This window comes from Dermacentor andersoni, chromosome 11 (assembly GCF_023375885.2).
Source record: "Dermacentor andersoni chromosome 11, qqDerAnde1_hic_scaffold, whole genome shotgun sequence".
Lineage (NCBI taxonomy): Eukaryota > Metazoa > Arthropoda > Arachnida > Ixodida > Ixodidae > Dermacentor > Dermacentor andersoni.
Genome location: NC_092824.1, coordinates 78543290 through 78562456, shown reverse-complemented (window position 1 = coordinate 78562456; position 19167 = coordinate 78543290). Strand labels below are relative to the sequence as shown.

The 19167-nt window shown below is 44.2% G+C and overlaps 1 protein-coding gene across 1 annotated transcript; it reads right to left on the bottom strand.

The window, feature by feature from the left end:
- Positions 1-2169: 2169 nt before the first annotated feature.
- Sc2 (trans-2,3-enoyl-CoA reductase Sc2) lies at positions 2170-18891 on the bottom strand. The gene is made up of 12 exons (XM_050167919.3): positions 18680-18891; positions 16958-17008; positions 16768-16819; positions 16042-16086; positions 14848-14951; positions 13779-13891; positions 12121-12226; positions 9470-9542; positions 7236-7279; positions 5678-5735; positions 4488-4622; positions 2170-2888 (listed from the first exon to the last, which is right to left on the bottom strand). Exons 1-12 carry the CDS (start codon positions 18683-18685, stop codon positions 2761-2763), a joined length of 915 nt encoding a protein of 304 aa, XP_050023876.2. The 5' UTR covers positions 18686-18891; the 3' UTR covers positions 2170-2760.
- Positions 18892-19167: the final 276 nt, after the last annotated feature.

The following is a 19167-nucleotide window of genomic DNA, read 5'->3' as shown; positions in this document are numbered from 1 at the left end:
AGACAAGCCATTCAACTGCTTTTGGTGCCGATGATGCGTGCATTCTCCCAATCAATCTCGTGGGCACAGGTTCAGCGTGCTTAGTACTAGCATCTGTTGATTAATTTCTTCTTTGCCATCATAGCAATATTGCTTAAGACTTTTTGCTGTTTCCAGTCTCGTCTGTGCGATAAGGATTTTCTCGCCTGGAGCAACCTGGTGATCTTTCCAACATGCCATCACTCACAGTGACCTAGCTTGTTTCATTGAACTTTTTAACTCAATCTGTGTTTCATAGTAAAATAAAATAAAGAAAGTTGAGGTGTATTGTTAAAATTGGTGTTCTAAAATGCACATTACCATGCTACAATTACTTCGTTGTGCATGGATGTTTACATTTCTTTATAACCAGTGCAAGATTTGCAGAAGAAGCAGCAATAACTAAGTTGCACAACATCAGCGAAATATACACGTTTCGTTGCCATAAAAAAAAGTCAGTTTCACCTGAAAGGTGAAGCATTGTTTGTGATAGCAAATTAGTAGACAGCTACACAAAATAAAGATAGCAGTTTTATCGGCCGTATAAACTTGCAAACATTTGCATACTAACGAAATTAACAAGCATGGTGTCGTGCACACAAGCAAACATGAGCACATCTCTCTTGATGGCCATGGAAACTCGCTGTTGAAACGCTGGAGTGAGGAAACGCGATGGCAGCAGTGAGCTAATTTACCTTCGTGCTGGCTCTCACTTTAATGCAAGCAGTGGCGCAGACTTTGTCCCCGTCGCAGATCACTTTCAGGATAAGGGCCGCAACATATGCAGCAGCAGCCGCCAGAGCAGAGTGACAGAATACGGCGCACTTCCTCCCCACTTTCCTCCCTGGCACACACGATTGAGCCGCTATCGTCGGCGCTTTCACTCGCACCTACAGCATATGATGCACAGCGAGGATGTTATCGCCCTTGCACTTTATATGGAACATCACGGTGACGCCGATGGTAGAAATGCACCCGGAGTGTTCATATATCGCAAAAAATTGGACCAACTCATCCACAACGGCGTGCCACCGCACACATTTCAATGCATGCTGCCGACAGCCTATACACATAATGCGGCGATTGTGCAGCCCCATTTAGCTCTATCTCATGGTGAATACGTATTGTGCAATGCTGTAGAAGCTAAGCGAGATGTTTGGTTGTCTTGTGCAACATTCCACACATTTTGCATTCAATTTGCTTAGGCATCCAGCTCTGAATCAAAAGTCCGCGGGTTCTGTACCTCGCCTAGCCAATGTTCGTTTTTTTTCCTTATGCTCGCACGAGCATGCACGTGGCTGTGAATTAAAAATAAGGAAGGGTCAACCAAGTGTCAATGCTAAAGAAAAGCTCAATGCACACGGTGGTTCATGCACATAGTGGTCCAAATGATTCAATGATTAAATGTTTATATATATTTGTTCTCTTTTTAGTGTTTATTAACTCATTTCGCATCTTATTTGCATCGTATTCCATGCACAATTACGTTGACCTTGTTTATCACAGACACTTTTATTCAGCGTTTGCTCCCCTTGCATCGGTTTCCTTGTTGCTTTTTACGCTGCCTCAAGGCCTATCAGCACCGAGTGTTTTCAGCTTCAGAACGCACGGCCAAGGCTTGGACAACACACTCGCACAGCCAAAGGCTCTCCCTGCTTTATCTAACCCAGCTCTCCTTACTCCCAAACTTGGGCTGTTCACACCATCGCAGTAAAGTTAAAAAGCATTTGGTGGCAGCATGGCAGAGAGCGACAGCAACACAGGCACTCGCATCTCATCCCATTTATGGCCAATCACAGTCCTTCACGATTATATGCTTAGGTGCTTAATGTTCTCACCATGGATAGGTATCATTTGGTACCATTTTCATGTTCATGTGACACCTATAAGTCACCTACCAAACAGTTCTGTTTTTCTTCTTGAAGATAGCCAGATACGCCAACCTGTACGAGTTCAGCTAACACCTTGTCTTCAAAACAAGTTTTGCTAGCCTCTGCAGCATTGCGTGTGTTGTCTTTTTAAATTTATGTGCTGCTTGCAGTGCCTAAGTAGAATTACCCATCTGGTGAATTGCCCATCAGCTACCATGCGTCTAGTCATTATCAGCTAGCAACACAAAATGCTCGCAGTCACCAATACACAACATTCCACTTTGTGGATGAAGAAAGACTTTTATTGACATTCCCACAGAAGTACTGGAACAGAAACTGTACGACTCGGCTCGAGTATTCCTTGATCCCTAATACTTGGCCATTCGAAGGTTGTCTTAGAGTAGGAAAGCATACGTCGTCTGGGACAAGATGAGGTGGGTACATTATATTAAACAAGATGAGTGTTCAAAACGGACAGACAAGAACCACCACAAAGGAGAAAGCTGGAAGAACCACGAAGAACCCACAGCACAGGAGACATGCAAAATTAAGTTTGCAATCGCCAGTACACAATATTGAACATTTTGGATGAAGAAAGACTTTTATTGACATTCCCACAGAAGTACTCAAACAGAAACTGTACCACTCGGGTCGAGTATTTCTTGGTCCTGAATACTTGGCCATTGGAATGTTGTCTTGGAGTAGAAAACTATGCCAGGACGATGGGACAGTGAGTACATCATATTAAACAAGATGGGTGTTTGAAACAGACAGACAAAGACCACCATGGAGGAAGTGGAAGAACAACAAAGAACCCACGAAACAGGAGACGCGCGCAGCACAAAAAGAAAATGCTTGATGCTAGGTCTGCTCAAATGAGGAAAGGTACGATGGCCTTGCGCTGACGTGGGTAGTTGGGGAACTCTGCCTTGTACTGGCGATGCTTGCCCAGAGCCCAGACTGTCATTTGGTAGAAGCCGGCCACAGTAAACAGTCCAGCTGCGGAAAAGACAAACAATGAACATTAGGGACTCGGCTCTGGCGAAGATTTCGTATACTCTGTTTCACGCATAGCAGGCAGCGCTGCAGAAGCTAAAAGCAAGTACTGTGGTCATGGTAGCCTCACTTCACGCATTTCGCAATGCATTTTTCGAATGCGAGAGCGTGTGTTTGACAACCCTGCCCCACTCTGGTTTGTCTACCTTGCCTCGATATGATGACCGCATAAAAAAACAATTTAAAAAGTCTGAAGCTTGCGGAAGCTGCAAGTACGACAACACACTTCACCTTGTGCTGTGATGATCCGCGTTGCGTAGATTTCTGCTACAGTTGAGTCTGTCATACTTTTTTAGGAACATCCGATCGTATGTTTTCCCGGTTAGTATGTCTTTTATCGCATTCTTTCCCAAAGCTTATGAACGAGGTTCTACTGCATATATGGTCGAGCGCCTCTACAATGAAATCACCTGTACAATGAGCGCATTTCCGTTTTGTTAATGATGCAGACGCGAGAGCTGTGCTGCCTTTTCCCGACACTGGTGTACATGTGTGAGCTGCGAGAGAGGCATCAGTGGACTGTGTCCTAGGTACTGCAGCGGAATACACGCTTTGTTCCGTTCGTCCCCAACAGATGGCAATGCGCACTAAACGAGAACCGGCGCTTAACTTCCGTTCAAAACTTTGCTCCCCTTGGCAGGAACCGTATGCGTCAGGCCTGCTGGCGAAGCATAGTTTTGTAAAAAAAGCAACTACTGCAGAAGCTAAAGGGGGTAAATGATATAATGATGCAGTATTTTTTTTTTTTTATGTAGAAATCAATTCGTTCGAACATGCATTCAAACCATGAACCTCTCAATCATGAGCGCAATGGTGCGACTGCTATGCCACGAAAGACGAACGGAGAGAGAGCTTATTTCGAAGCATTTATCTGCGGTCGCGTAGTACAGTTTAACTAGGGAAAAACCAAAGAAAACCTGTGTGCATCCGTGGTACCTAGACACAGTCCCCGTATGTTTCCCTCGTAACTCGCATGGGTCAGGAAAGCGTGGCGTATCGCTGGCATGTCTGTGCTGTTGACAAAACAAACAGGCATAATGAAGGAATAATTCTGTCCCAGTTCTATTGTGAGCTGTGTTGTGCAGTACCTTTAAAAATGAAGCGACTTTTATAACAAATGATTTTGGAGTCCCCAAGCACTTTGTTATTAAGGCATTCAACTGTACCGTAATGCATGAAATTAATGACTTGCAGAGATGTTCCATTTTCAAGTCATTTACTTTTTTTTTTCTCTCTCTACAGTGATCTCTATGCCATCAACACAAGCTGTAAGTGGTGCAAATAAATATGCCACATGCATGTATTTTTTTGCTTTTCCTGCCCAAATGTCTGGTTTTACGAGGCTCCACATTTCAGCTAGTTTAGATTTAATTTCTTGGCCTGTTAGTTCACATGTTAAAATGCCAAACAAATTTTCCGTGCATTGTTTCTACATTGCTTCTTGTTGAGCTGCAGACACCCTCGAACTACTACCGTCCTGTAGGTTTTAACTCCTAGCTCCACTCCCTGCCTTTGATAAGGATGGGTAATACTTGTTCTTACCTGGCAAACACTGGGTCATGAACGTGAATGAAAGCCAGGCCATGACCTCATATGTGTAGTTGGGGCAGGAGACAAAGTCAAACAGCAGGGTGAACGGGTTACCCGTTGGTACCGGGATGCGGCGCTCCTTGGTGCCTGCAAACGTAGCAGACCCATCGCAAGCTTGTAAGCGTTGATCCTGGAACGACCTTTTGAAACAAGGGCTGGCAAGATTTGAGTGTTTTTTGTTTTTGTTTTTCGTGTTTCTGACATCAAACTGCAAGGGAATTGCAGAACAGCTACTTGGTGGCATGACTTGGTGCCACATGGAACACCAGAGCCACGGTTCCACGATTCACAATTGCCTGCTGTGTGCGTTATAGAGCCGGCAATCTCGGAGGCCAAGCTCTGCCAGTCCTTACTGCTGGCTTTGATTCTGGGGTTCACAGAGGGAGGTCGCTGCAGGCCAACAAACAGCGTCCCATTGACAGTGCACTGTGGATAGTTTAGCAATTTGATAATATGATAAAACTGACCAAACTGCATTTTATTTTGCAGTGAGCTGAACATTCTTCTATTATCAGTGGTTGACGAAACTTTAGAAACTGTAAGCAAGAGTGACAATATGGTAGCTTGACGGGGGTAATGTAACATTCCTATTTCAACTCCTCCTTTTTGCGCATCGTCAGTGTTTTGCATGGCACTTCGGCCATGTTACCACATGGACCAGCTAGTCATAAACAGTGCATGAAAAGAAAACAACAGAATCAACTGAAATTAATCATTACATTATAACAGCCCTGTATTTATATACAATGACAGCATCAATCCTATTCTACATTTGCACTGTTTTCTGCAGCAGTAGTAGCGGCAGGAAAAGGTACAAATACAATATAGCATTAAAGATTCTGCTATCAATAAAGTGGCAATTTGGAGACCATGGAGCATTCAGCCATCACCACGGAGCATTCAGCCATCACAACCAGCTCAACCTCATACTTGCCCTTACTGTCACTGTAAGGTATGTAGCGTTAGATTCGTGAAGTGAACTGGCAACCAAGTTTACTGTGACAATCCACTTCACACAACCAGAATTTCTCGACATGATAACGCTGGCCAAACAGCACCACCAAACCATCAACAATGTGGGTGGACAATGTGTGTGCCTTGACCTGCTACTTGCAAACAAAACAAAAAGAGAGAACTCTCACCAGGTGGCCTGAGGTTCCTCAGGGCAATGTGGATGCTCAAGTTGCCCAACTCGGCGAACTACAGAGCAAATACAAAAGAAAAAGAAAAAAGCATGTTGCAAAAGCACTAACTGTACAACAGGATGAGTCAAGCAGTTTGCAAATTTATAAAATGCAATACGAAACGAAAAAATAGGAGTGAATTACACTGTTCCGATACTAGTAAGGGCCATGGGCTTTAGCTTAAATCGAAAGTTTTAAGTATGCAAAGCTCAATGAATTATTATTAAAAATTTAGTTCTGGGGTTTTAAGTGCCAAAAGGACAATCTGATTATGATGCACGTTGTAATGGGGACTCCAGATTAATTATGGCCACCAGAGATTCCTTAACATGCACCTAATAGACAGTGCACGAGTGTTTTTGCATTCTGCCCCCATCGGAATGTGGCCGCCACGGCCGGGAGGAAACAGTGCGAGGTGAACTATCATTCAACCAGCCAGGCAGACTGAAAAACATACAAGGTTCAAAACAAGTGCACAAACAGCTAACGTGTACAAGTCTGTCGCCTTTGGGGTGACTGGGTAAATGGCACCATCATATAGTTGCACTCTCAACCATGTAAGTCTGCGATTTTGAACTGTGCGTTGAACCTGGTAACCCCAAATAGCTTGAATTAGCCAAACTCAGAGTTTAAATTTTCTTTTTATTTATACAGCTTCAAGACGCACAAAAAACATAGTGGGCAAACAAAAATTATCAAATTTGTTTGAATTAATCAGAACGCTGAGACTACTACCAGAGTGCCTAATCCAGCACTGACTTATCGCAGGTTTAACGAGTTACTAAAAATTACCCCGCATTGTTTCACAATGCCTCTACACCTCTCTCTCGCTGTAATTGCAGAGCGGTTTCTAAATTAGGCCGAAAGTCCAGTTTTGGAGCAGAATAAAATGGCGGACGATCCCCCCTTCCCGAAGCAGATTTTAAGGAACGCTCTTTCATGACAGAAGAAACACCAGACAGTGCAGGCACTAACATGCTACTGACGCTGAATAAAGAAAACAACAAGTAATGAAAGTTGTGTTTACACAAGCAAGGCAGAAAACATGCAACCTAATACAAAGCACAACCATGTAATGAAAGAAGACATCTTCAGACAATAATACAACAGGAGCCACCTACAGTTTCATGTATAAAAGCTTGAAAATCATTGCTCTACATCATGTGATATGGCACATTGGAATAAACTGCACCTTCTTTCACGGCCAACACTCATCAACTCATGAACGATAATGTCACAGCTTTTTTTCCCAAGGATCTGCTAGCAAGCAATCTTAATGGAATGAATTGTATTTTTCACAATAATAAACCCTATTTTGATATACTGAAATTCTATTGTATCTTTCATTACAAATTAAAGGAACATCACCTTCAATCAGCCTATTGCACAAATAATTGCAGGCCTTCATAATACAACCACAGTAGTATCAAGTGGACGCAACAGGCATATTGCTACTGGTAATACCATTGCATTTTTTTTTTTTTTTCAGATTCAAGAGCATTCACGGATGACTCACCATAAATGCAGCCAGGCCGCCATAGACCTGCACAGGTCCAAGCGCTGCACAGGAGAAAACGGCAGGTGAAGGAAATAGCATTCTTCGTGCACACGTCATCATTCTACACATCACTCCCTTTTTAGCCAGTTCGTTCTTCGTTCACAGGACTGTTGAACAGATTAAATGAAAGTGTGATGCTCACCAAATAACGTATTTACTCTATTCTAGCGTGCACTTCTTTTCCCATAAAAATTCACAAACATGCGGCATGTGTGTTAAAATTGAATACGAGAACAAAACTACAATAGGTGGTCTCCAAATCTTAACCACAAATCTCGAATTGTACATTTCAATCTCAAAACCAATGCCTGCTAGCACCTGAAGTTTGTGATCACTGCAGGTGTGGCTTGGACAACGATCATGACAGAGTTCTTGAAATTTTGTTTTCCCAAGTGCGAAATTGTTATTTCCACCTCTAAGCATGAAAATTTGGTGAGGGAACAATTTAGGGTACTGCATTTTTAGACTATTTATGCATAAGTATCGGGTGCACGTTACAACTGAGGGTGTGCTAGAATTGAGCAAATATAGTGTGTACCAGGTAATCTATTTTTAACAGAAACATTCTTATTAGAAGAACTCTCGTGGTAGAGAGTGCAATTCTGTCACAGCTGGATTACTTGAAGAGGCAGACACTAGTTTCAGTACAAACTACAGAGTGATTGGTTTTAGCTAATTAACATATCCTCACCTGTTAAAGTTGCATTTAAATTTCTCTAACTAACTCTGTATTTCATCAATTAGAGCTCACATCCCCACTGCAGAATTGAAGGCAAGTAGTAATGAAGTATACAATATCCACCTGGCAGAAATCCTGTGCTTAGCACCAATCTTGAGAAACGTGTCCTGAAATTCTGTGGTGAAATGCATTGATGTTCCAGTTATATTTGTTATCAGCACACCCATTTCCACAGTGCTGACAAGCATTAAGAACCGTTAATTTCTATAATAACAAAGTTTATTAGGGAAGTTTTGTTAACATCACTCTGGACTTTTGTCTAGCAAGTAGTGTCCGCATCTTCCCAGTTGGTTTCCATCAAAATCGGTACCAATCCGGTGTGAGCACTAGTTACCACGTAAACTGCCCGCTAACCGCAACAGCTCTCCCAGAGTAATGGAAACCAGTGGCATGTGGAATCAACAATAGTAGGTACAGCTCTGTCCTAAACCGCAGTTTGCTCACAGTGAAGGTGTGCATGTTGAAAACTTCTTGTGTAAACTTTGGAGATCGTGGCATTCCACTTCTGCTATAATGTGACATGCCACATTATAAAAGGCCGTGCTTTTCACACAATGCAATGTTTCGAGAGTATGTTTCTGCAGTAGAACCTTGTCATGTTGAAGTTGCATCTGACACAAAACCACATTTGTTACTACTGTATTTTCAATATCGTTTATCTGTAGTTCTATATTTTTTACATGGTAATATTAGCAAAAAAATTTTTTATCTAATTTGTTACCTTTGATACTTTGTTATGCCAAGGTCTAACTGTACGTCTAGTACAGTGATGTCATATTTTTTTAAGGGGCCTCTCCCAAGGCTCCATCACAAATTTTGGTTGTGCACTGGAAGTTGCAAGGCGCAGTGCGGTGTCTAGGGACCGCCTTACTACAATCATTTTTCAAATTTGTTCACTATTAGAGGAGATAGCACAAATTGAAACATTGTGTTCCCATGCTGCCAAGAGGGGAGCTTAACTGCCAACGTAGACGCTCTTTCCTCCTGCCTCATCTCTCGCCTACTTTTTCCCATACTGGTGACAAGGAACCACGCCATGGTTTACATTATGAGCCCTTCATCTTTTCTTTTTTTTTGCTGTGCAGCGCATTTCCAATGAATTCTGCATTTTCCAGCACTTTTTGCATCTGGCGTTTCATGGAGGTTGTGCTCCGTAATCGTTGCCATTACGGGTAGTGCGTGTTACGTCGACGTGTTTATGCTTGTTACCTTGACTTTCCGGCTGATAGCAGGACTCCCTCGAGAAGACAGGCGCGCAAGCTTCCATTTGAAATTTTAGCTGTTCTCACACCATGCAGCCGCTTGATACTTTACAGACGCAATTAATTGCCACTGCATGATCTATGAGCAGCACTTGTATGTTTGCAATGCCTGAACCTAGTGAGGGGCCCTTTAAGCGTTCGACATTTTCCCTCTTAGTGCTGTTTCAACATGTGAATTACTAGCAACCTACCTGGTGGGGTGTACAGGGGGTGGTTGACATAGTAGCCAATGTACAGCCCAAAGAGCCAGTAGTAAGAGCAGTTCTGCGAATGAACGAACAAAGGCACTTCGATGAACAAATCAACACAAACTGTCAGCAGCAGGCAAAAATATAAAAAGTATGATAGTAATAATTGTGAGGAGTTGTGCCCCAAATGTAAGACATTGACAGCAAGCCCAACGATGTGGACTATGAAGCACTTCATCTTCTTAACCACTGCAGCTTTGCTCTTCGCATTCCAAAAGTAACCTACTGCGTGGCTCAATAAAGATACAAACACTAACTTAGTTTTTCTTTACAATAAGATGCTTTGATACCCTAGGCTATTTTAACCCTGAAAAGCCCAACACACCATTAGTTCTACACTCAGTTTGATACCTCAAAATCTTTATTTCTGGGAACCTTGACGCATTGTCTGTAGCAGCATTTTTTATACACTAGTGCGAGTTTTTAGAGGTGGATAGTTCAGCAAACCAATTACTTATAAAATATTCTGCTAATTATGTTTACTTAAGTAACATTTCACTGTTTCTTTTTATATTGCGGGTGAGCTCCACCACTGGAAAAGCTGGCACCACCATCGGTGTGACGTGGCATGTGGGATCACGTGGACACAGCAGCCGCATCAGCTGCTTCAGAAGCAAGCTGAAAACAAAAGTTTAAAGTCCCACCTGCGCTGTGGTTCTAATTAAGTGGTGAGGCTTTCCCGCCTTGGGTGCCTGCTTGACAACATTTGAAAGCGCTATACTGTAATTGGTAGTGGATGCCTTTGGAAGTGTGCAGCATGTTAGGCTACTGCTCGGTGCTGCAGTACCAGATGTACGCAACAGAGCCCGGTGTCAGGCTTATTCACACGTAGCCACAAGACAAGAAGCTGCGTAAAGCTTGGCTCGCGAAACTTAGAACAGCAGACAGCGATTGGCTAAAACTCGGGTATGCAGCAAGCACAGACACGAGGAAGATTTCTGCTGCAGCGCCGCAACTACGACATTCGGTGAGTAGCAGAAAATGCACACTGAGACACTCGCCCACGCCCGCTGCCCGGCTAATGTCATGACGGTTTGGTCTATGAACTTGTTGGTGCTAGATACTGGCAAGTTCACTGGAATGGAAAGGGAGTGGTAAGAAGCGCGTTAAAAGAGGCATGGCATATGGTCATGTTTGTGTTATGAATTAATGCACTGGATTACGAAAAAAAAGCAACGGGAAATCGCACACCGAGAACATACAGTGCAACGCAACTCCAGAAATAATATTGAAACGTCCAAGAATTTAGATGAAAAAGAAAAAAAGGTTGAATCGTCGCAACAGCACATCACAGTTGCCGTAGGTGTTGAAGTCTCTATAACGAAAATATGTTCGAACAGCTGTGATAGCGTCCACGCAACAATGGTTGCTAGTGTACTGTCAAATGCTCACATTCTGCAACCTAAAGCTCACGGCACTGTGTGAAAACGCGCATGCAGCGAAAGCAAAACCCTGTGCATGGATATGCAGGCAGATGCGCAGTCAGTCACTGCGGAGCCATGCGATTGCTGCATTGAGGCTTCATTCTGTTATGCTCCATTTGGTTATACAGACAGCCCACTATAAGAACATATTTCACATAGTTTACTCTCGGCGTTTGCCTACCTTTCACGCAAGAAGCCGGTTCGGGAGACTCCATCGCGGCGACCGCGCGCAGTGGCGTTCACTGTACATATTCGGCATAGAGATAGCGTCTGTAAACGATTCTCTGCTTTCAGTTTGCCCAAGATTATTGTTTCGACAGTAAAAGACTTCCGTCATTTTGAGAGTACTACTTACAGAAATGTCCAGGAGGGCTGCTGCGTGGTGTTTTTATTGAGCGCCGTAAACAAAATCTGTGAGGAATGCGCCGCGTTATCCCTCATACTACGCAAGGGAGGCGCTTCCAAGAGATGGCGACTCCGTAAGTCCTTGCCCCCATTAAATGTACTAACATTTCTTGCCTTTTGCCTCTATGGAAATGCAGCCACTGTGGCAGGGAATCGAACCCACGACCTTTTGCTAAAGATCGAAATGCCCCAGCCACTGAGGCAGGCTATAGAACAATTTTACACGTTTCGCTACACCACTACTGCTGCAAAGCATGCTGACCGTAGTGGTCCTTAACAGCCTGAACTGCACAAGTCCGCTTGCTCCTCGAGATCAGAAGACAGGGAGGTGATAATAAAAGGTTTATACAATAGGAGTCAATGATACTCTGTCCCCATTAAGCCCCCCCCCCTTCTCTTCCCAAAACATTCGCTAGAAAAGTAAGAATGACGTTGTCTTCAGCATTGCTGTCAATGTTGCTTTAAAACCAAATACGGAGGAAAAGCTGCAAAGACTGCTGTCACTGTAGTGCTGGCAAGTGCTGCTGCACATGCGCCCTGAACGTGGTGAAATCGGCCTCTTGAACAGACTAAATTAAAGAATTAAGTTATGGGGTTTTACGTGCCAAAACCACTTTCTGATTATGAGGCACGCCGTAGTGGAGGACTCCGGAAATTTCGACTACCTGGGGTTCTTTAACGTGCACCTAAATCTAAGTACACGGGTGTTTTCGCATTTCGCCCCCATTGAAATGTGGCCGCCGTGGCCTTGAACCGACCGCATACCTTAAATAGGTTCATGATGGGCATGGTGCCATGAGAGAAGCGATGCACGAAGAGAGTCTCCAGTAGCCGCTTGACGTAGTGGATTGTCCAGCAGGCAGCTGCCACCCTGAAAGGCAAAATTTAATTGATCAGCATGAGAACGCATTCATGCAGGCTGGCATTACAAGGCTAACACAAAACGGCATGTACTAAATGGAATGCAGAAACGAAAACAAAAAACTTTCGTTGCCCACCACAGCTCAATTTGGCCACTGGTCTCTTCGACTGTATAGCGAAGTAGAAGCTGTCGCTACTCTAGCCACCATACTGTCACTGTTGGGAACACAATCACTTCCGTCATGTGACTTGGCAACAGACGCATCAGCATATACAGCTGACAGTGTTTCGGTCGTTGCGCTGAGCTTGCTATTTTTACACAGTGCCAGGAACAAGTCTCCTTCGATGCGTCCGGTGCGGAGTCATATGAAATTTGGTGAAGCTGACAGTACATCACCAAAAGTGATCACTTGAGAATATTACCCCTGAATAAAACTAACCATATCACTGCAAGGTTACTACTACCTCCTCCTTCCCCCGTGGTACTGGATGCGTCCATTGCCAAAATCCACTGTGCGTTTCTTATCATGATACACCGCTTTGTCTTGCTGGCTCGTCAGAGCTTCGCTCACGCATATTCCCACAGTGCGTGGGACCTGCATCATTTTTTTAATTTGTATTATTCTTTCTTTTTTTTAAGGAAAGGCACAAAATTTCCCCAAACACTAGGAATGCAATTGCTTTTTCAGACTGCTATAATTATTGTCTGGTACATTACAAACTTGAAAAATATATACTTTTTTTTGTTTCAAGGACAACTGCAACAATATTTCACGTAAGGCTAAATTGGCCATAAATGTGCCACTGAAACAATCTTGGCAAATCCACAGGGCTGGCAATTACATAATTTTCTTATTAGCAGCCTCTAAACAGCACCTAAGCAGATGACGTGTGCACCTGGTGGTTGTAGCTATGGCATAAGTCCCTGCACTTTGCCTGCAAAGCACGCATTCTATGTCACGTGTCACTTCTGGCAAGCAGTAATGGCAGTATTTTTTTTTTTTTTTCAGTTTTGGTATAAAAAATGGCTATTTCTGCAATCTTTCTTTTGATGCTTCTACTCGTATTTCAAACATAAAATTTTCCATGGAAGCTCAGAATTAAAATTTAAATTATGGTGTTTTACATGCCAAAACCACTTTCTGATTATGAGGCACACCGTAGTGGAGGATTTCGGAAATTTTGACCACCCGGGGTTCTTTAACGCGCACCTAAATCTAAGTACACGGGTGTTTTCGCATTTCGCCCCCATCGAAATGCGGCCACCATGGCCGGGATTTGATCCCGCGACCTCGTGTTCAGCAGCCCAACGCCATAGCCACTGGGCATCCACGGCGGGTCCATACCAGTTCTTAAAAGAATACATGTACTACCCACGACTCCCACGCTGTTTTAGGTATCGTGGTGCCCATGTGCTCCAGTACCGTAGCCAAGAATGAAGCTTGATGTTTCAAGGTACCGATTGTGGAAATGGTGTTGCAAGGTTCTTTTAATGCACAAACATGCCAGACTGCATACGATTGACACTGTCACACTTCTACAAAAAAAAAAAGAGTACCAACTTGACAGCAATGTCCACCTGGTGGCGTGATGCATACTGCCCGTATATCCATGCTGGCCTGGAGGCAGTGATGAGGTACAGGGCCAAGGGTCCAAAGTACTCCACCAGGAACACCTGCCAAGCACAGCAAATGTAAGAGGGGCTCCTCACAACAGCTTTTCAAATCGGCATTTACAAAGTTTGCTGTTTCGGTCATAGAAATGGGAGCAAGAACAAAAAGCTACAAAGAGCTTGACAATGGCTCGAACTCCATCATCAATCATGATCATCACCGCCAGCCTTAATTAAAATTCACCATTTCGCTTGTGAAAACCTCAATCTGACCATGAGGTACGCCATAGCGGGGGACTCTGGATTAATTTTGACCACCTGGGGTTCTTTAATGGCAGGAATTACGGTACTGCAGCCCGTATGTTGACACCTCAGTTACAGTTGTAGCCCGAGGTACGTCACCTTGCAGGTTTAGTCTTGCATCAGCTGACTCCACCCTATACCTGTACATCTCCCAGTTTCTTCACACCACCTAATTCTGTGCCGTGTCCTCGAAAGCGTTCGCACCCCTGCCAACTCTCCCGAAGTTCCCATAAACTTTACAAATTTAGGATCGTACCGAGATTTCGTAAAATTGGCACAAAATAAATTCTGCTCTGTAAAAAAAAGATCTAAGGGTGTTGGAAAGATGGGGCGCGACACAATATTGCAAAAAGAAAAAAATGTGCACAAACATGAAATCATGACGGTAGGTACGCTGCCTTCTTGTGACAGTACAAGATGCCTCATAACACGGGCACAGCCTCCTATATGCTCTTCTATGGCTGTGCAATGACCCCATAACGCTCGTCGAACCAACTTTCTGCTCTCCCACTGACCCGACACTCCACATGGGGCACTATAGGTAAATCACCTTTGATAAAGTTCTTATGTCTCTCGTAAAAGGCGCACGCTCACAAGGTAAACATGAAAAAAAAAAATTGTGCTAGCTGCCCTCTATTGTGTCCCTTGTGAACTCTAAAGTTTGTGAATTCGTAAGTTCACTGGTTGGCAGGAATGCATTTGCAAGTTTCACTTACTGTCTTCCAACCAATCTGTGGCCCCAGGTCCTTGAGGTACAGCCGGTCGCCAGACTGAAGCCTGAGGTCTCCAAGAGTGCTCTCATCTTTCAGTGCTTTCGACTCTGCACACACCGAGCACATTCTATACAAATCACAGCAGCCTGTACTGCCCGTCTGCCAGTATAACCAGAATAAAACCAGACCACACAAGTGTGCACCATGGCAAGAACCACGGTTTTGAACCCTTTGAACCCGAGGCCCAAGCTGTATCCATCCTGCCAGTTTGTTCGGATAATGCCAAGCCTTACTTGTCCACACCACGGCTTCTTTTGCTTTGTTTGCCAGAAACAAGTCAAGCGGGCCCCCTCACTTGACAGTGTTCTACCAAGCTTGAGCGCTCATGCATATTAATATTGGGCACTCGCTTTGCGCAAGTGGGATGTGCCAATGGGTATGTTCCCAAACAGACAACGGGGGGCACTGGGTATTCGAACATTCTTGGCCATTCTCCCAGAATTGGTATGTGCCCGAATACGTAAGTAGAACGAGAGACAGGTGAAGTCAGCAACAGAAAACGAAAGTCAGCTACAAAAGCAGCCAAGTGCGAAGAAGGAAATTAGGTTAGCAAAACGGGACCAGAGCGCGCATTGGGAGAGAGAGGAGCATTAAGCTACGCAGAAGTCAAAAAGAAGCAGAAGTGATGTGAAGACATATTAGTAAACATAAAACAAAGCTTTGCTAATTGCCAAATTCCACATATGCGTAGGACCCGCCGATATATATATATATTGTTTTTCTTGCAACTTCTCCACACTCCTGTTTCGTAGCACACTGTGATCAAGAATGGTCTACTTTTCTTTCACAACTGTCATCACTGCTCAGGGTACATCCACAACTCTGCTGTGAACATATATCGTTCAAAACGTCTGACAACCACATGGCACACCAAAAAAATGATAAAGCATTTCGTGAATAAAAATAAGCCCTTTAACTTGACACCACTATCTCAAACAAGGAGTAAAATGGCATTTCTCTGCACAGAGAAATCCAGCATTCCCTTCGTCAACGATTTCCAAGGGGCACTGACACACAATGACAAGGTCTTTGAAATTGCTAATGCATAAACAGAAAAGTTGATGATGATGATGCATCGGGTTTTTTGGTGCAAGGGCCAGGGATAGCCAAAACAGAAAAGTTGAATGAATGACTTACTTTGGTCACTCTTGATTGACTGCCTCTCAGGGTAAAGCTTTGGCTCTGGAATGAAAGCAGAAATAATTTGTATGTCGATACATGCAACTACTAGCAGGACGTAACTATGCGATTACCATGCATTAAAGGGACACCAAGGATCAGCTGTAATAGAGGCCTCTGTATTAATTTTGACCACCTGGTGTTCTTCAATTGCCCCATATTGCACGGCACGTGGGTTTAATGCGACGTGGCGGTGTACTGCGAAAATCGCATTACACTGCCGCGACCAGCATTTGAACCCATGCCCTCTGGTTCAGCAGCGCAACACCAAAACCACTACACCACCACGGCGGCTATCAACCATGTGCCACATTGCTTGGGCGCTGAATGCCATGCTGTCTCATCTCCGCTCACGGCAGTTATAGTCATGCCAATGTTATGTCTCAAGTATTGACCAACTTAACAAATATATTACACTTTCTCCTCAATCAGCACACCTTCAATATGACACTCTCTCTGACGAAGTCCAAATTGCAATGTGCCAAATTGTTTTCCAGTCTGACTGGGGTATTAACCTTTTGTTTTGTGTCCTTAGTAGCTTACCAACCGTCCACATCCAGAAAGATTTACCATTGGCATTTCAGATGCTTCATATGCTAATCTACTCAAACTGGACATTCACCTTGTGTGTCCTTATGAAAGAAAGCATGGCGTAGGTGTGTGCAAATTCGATAGGCTACTTACTCAGACGGTGCACCTGTTTCTTGACTTCCAAGATTGTTGTACTTTGGTTAAGCTGAAAGAGAACGAAGGAATCGTAAGCCATCACAGCAGATGACACCAAAAAGGAGTCAAAGCACAGAATCAAGTTTGTTAAGAAAATGGCAAAATGATCAATAATAACAGAGGCAAGGTCCCGAGCATTCTCACTCACCCCATGAAGCTTGGCAACCTGTTTGTTCGAGTTGGCTGAAACAACCTCAATCTGCAAGGGTGGATGGCACAAGCAGATAAGATTAGGGGATATCATGCAAGTGTTCAGATGCAGTCATCAAGCTCATAATAAAAGGTAAGTCACAGTGCAGTAGACAAGGGACAACCGCATAAACAAGACACACAGAGCACTGATGTGTGCCATCTAGCTTCTGCAGTAATCCCTTGCCAAATGCACTGCAATTTACACATTATGCAAGCCCCAATTTCAGTTTTAGTGAAGTATACTGCATAATAAAGTGCGACAAATATTTCGTACCCCAGCAATGCCTCTCATGTGCTTAGGGAACTGCAGGTAATTCTTTAATTAAATAAATAAATATAAAGCTGGCAGCAAAGTGCAGCAACACAATGGGTCTTCATCAGTGACACTTTACCAAAAAAAAATTTATTTAGAACCAAGCCATGCAAAACGATGAGCTGATATGTAAAGCTCCAGACACCCAGCCTGTGCTTTCACAAGCCAAGTTCCAAGTGTAAACGACTGTAATCTGCAAGCGCGCCAGCTTTTCCTGTGAGACGTGCAAAAATTAAGAGTAAGGACGTCTGGGCGGAAGAAGGAAACACGAAAAGGTTTCTCTTTTTTTTTTCTCTCTCAATTACCGCCGGCCTCGAGAACGCGCCCAGCGCTGCACAAAATTCGTCCAAGAACAAAGGTGCGTGATAAGCTTAAAAAAAATAAATTTGATGTTTTTCTAGTGCTCCTTTCTCGCAGCTCTCTAGCTCGCGTCCGAGCTCTCGGTTCGCAACCGCCGTACTTTCAACCTGAGAACCGTTTTCCGGCCCCGCTAGGTAATGGGGCTCACGGCTTCACCGGATCGGCATTACGTGCGCCAGGTTGCGTTCTCGCGTCTCTCCTTTTTCCCCGCGGCTACGGGCGAACGAGGAAATCAGCAGAAGCGCTTGAGGAAAGAATACGCGCGGTAAGAAAAAGTGTGAGAGGGTGTAAATGCGCCGAGTGGTTCGTGGACTTCTTTATTTTTTTTTTTCGAGGCCGAGCCGCGTGGGAAAGAATCGCTAAGAAAAATACGATATGTGCGTCATAAAAGAAAGGGAAGTAACAAACAGCGTGTTCGGCGCTCTGGGCGTAAAAACCCTCCCCGCTATGCTTCTATGCTTGGCGCTTTAATTCGTACTGCAAAAACACACGAGTGCATTGACATGATGGTGGCGCACAGCACCGAATTCCGAGAGATGTCGAATTGACAAGCACTGAGCGGACGCCGGCTTTTCGCTGCCGGCTATATTCTGCGCCCTTGCTCCGACAGCAATGCCGGCATCAGTATCGGGAGTGGGTAGACAGCGCGATAGTGATGCCCTTGATCGGTGCCATGATACTGCCGGCTTTCGAAAAGACAAGTTGTCAAAACAACTGTCGCCGGCGTCGAGGTCACATGATGTCGCGTTAGATCACCCGAAAACACAAAGCATCAGAATGCGGCGTTCGAACACGGATTGTCTGCAACTCTCGAAAAGCTGTCCGCAACAGTGTCCATTCGAATTTGAAAAGCCCGTCTGAGCTCGAACAATGCATCCTTTCTACAGTCGGAGGGCGCCTAGCAGCGCCGCGTAATGATCCTGCAAAGATAACAAAATATGCACGAACTTTCCGGCTTCTCCGTGTTTAGTTGTGTTCTTAAAACTAAAAATATCGCTCACTCACCTCCATGATGATTGTCCTTTGACGACGATGACCGTTTCTTCTGTAACGCGAAGTGTGAAGTGGTAACGAAGGATGCTCTTGGAGGAAACTCGCCGCCGCGTCAAGTCGGACTTGTGTGCCCGATCTTGAAGTAGTGGAAGAGAGCGGCGATCAGCCGTCGAGGCGATGGAGAGAGATGTGCGAGAAGTGAGTAGACAACGAGCTTGTAGTTCGTATCAAAATTTTACAGATGTCGCTACGGTCGTAATAGCTATCATCATCACTAGTTTGTTATGGTTGCCTGTTTTATTTGTTTTCCTACAAAGTTGTTGGCAATCGTGGCAACTTCAACGGCGGAGTGGGTAGGAGAGCGTATAAAAAAGCTTTCTTGGTTTTGTATTGCTCCTCTCCGCCAATAAATTGTCCTAAAGCGTAGGTTTTTGTCATAAAGTGGAAGTTTTGCAAGCTCTGTAGATTCTAGAAAGTACTGGAATGTTCGCGCTTCATTG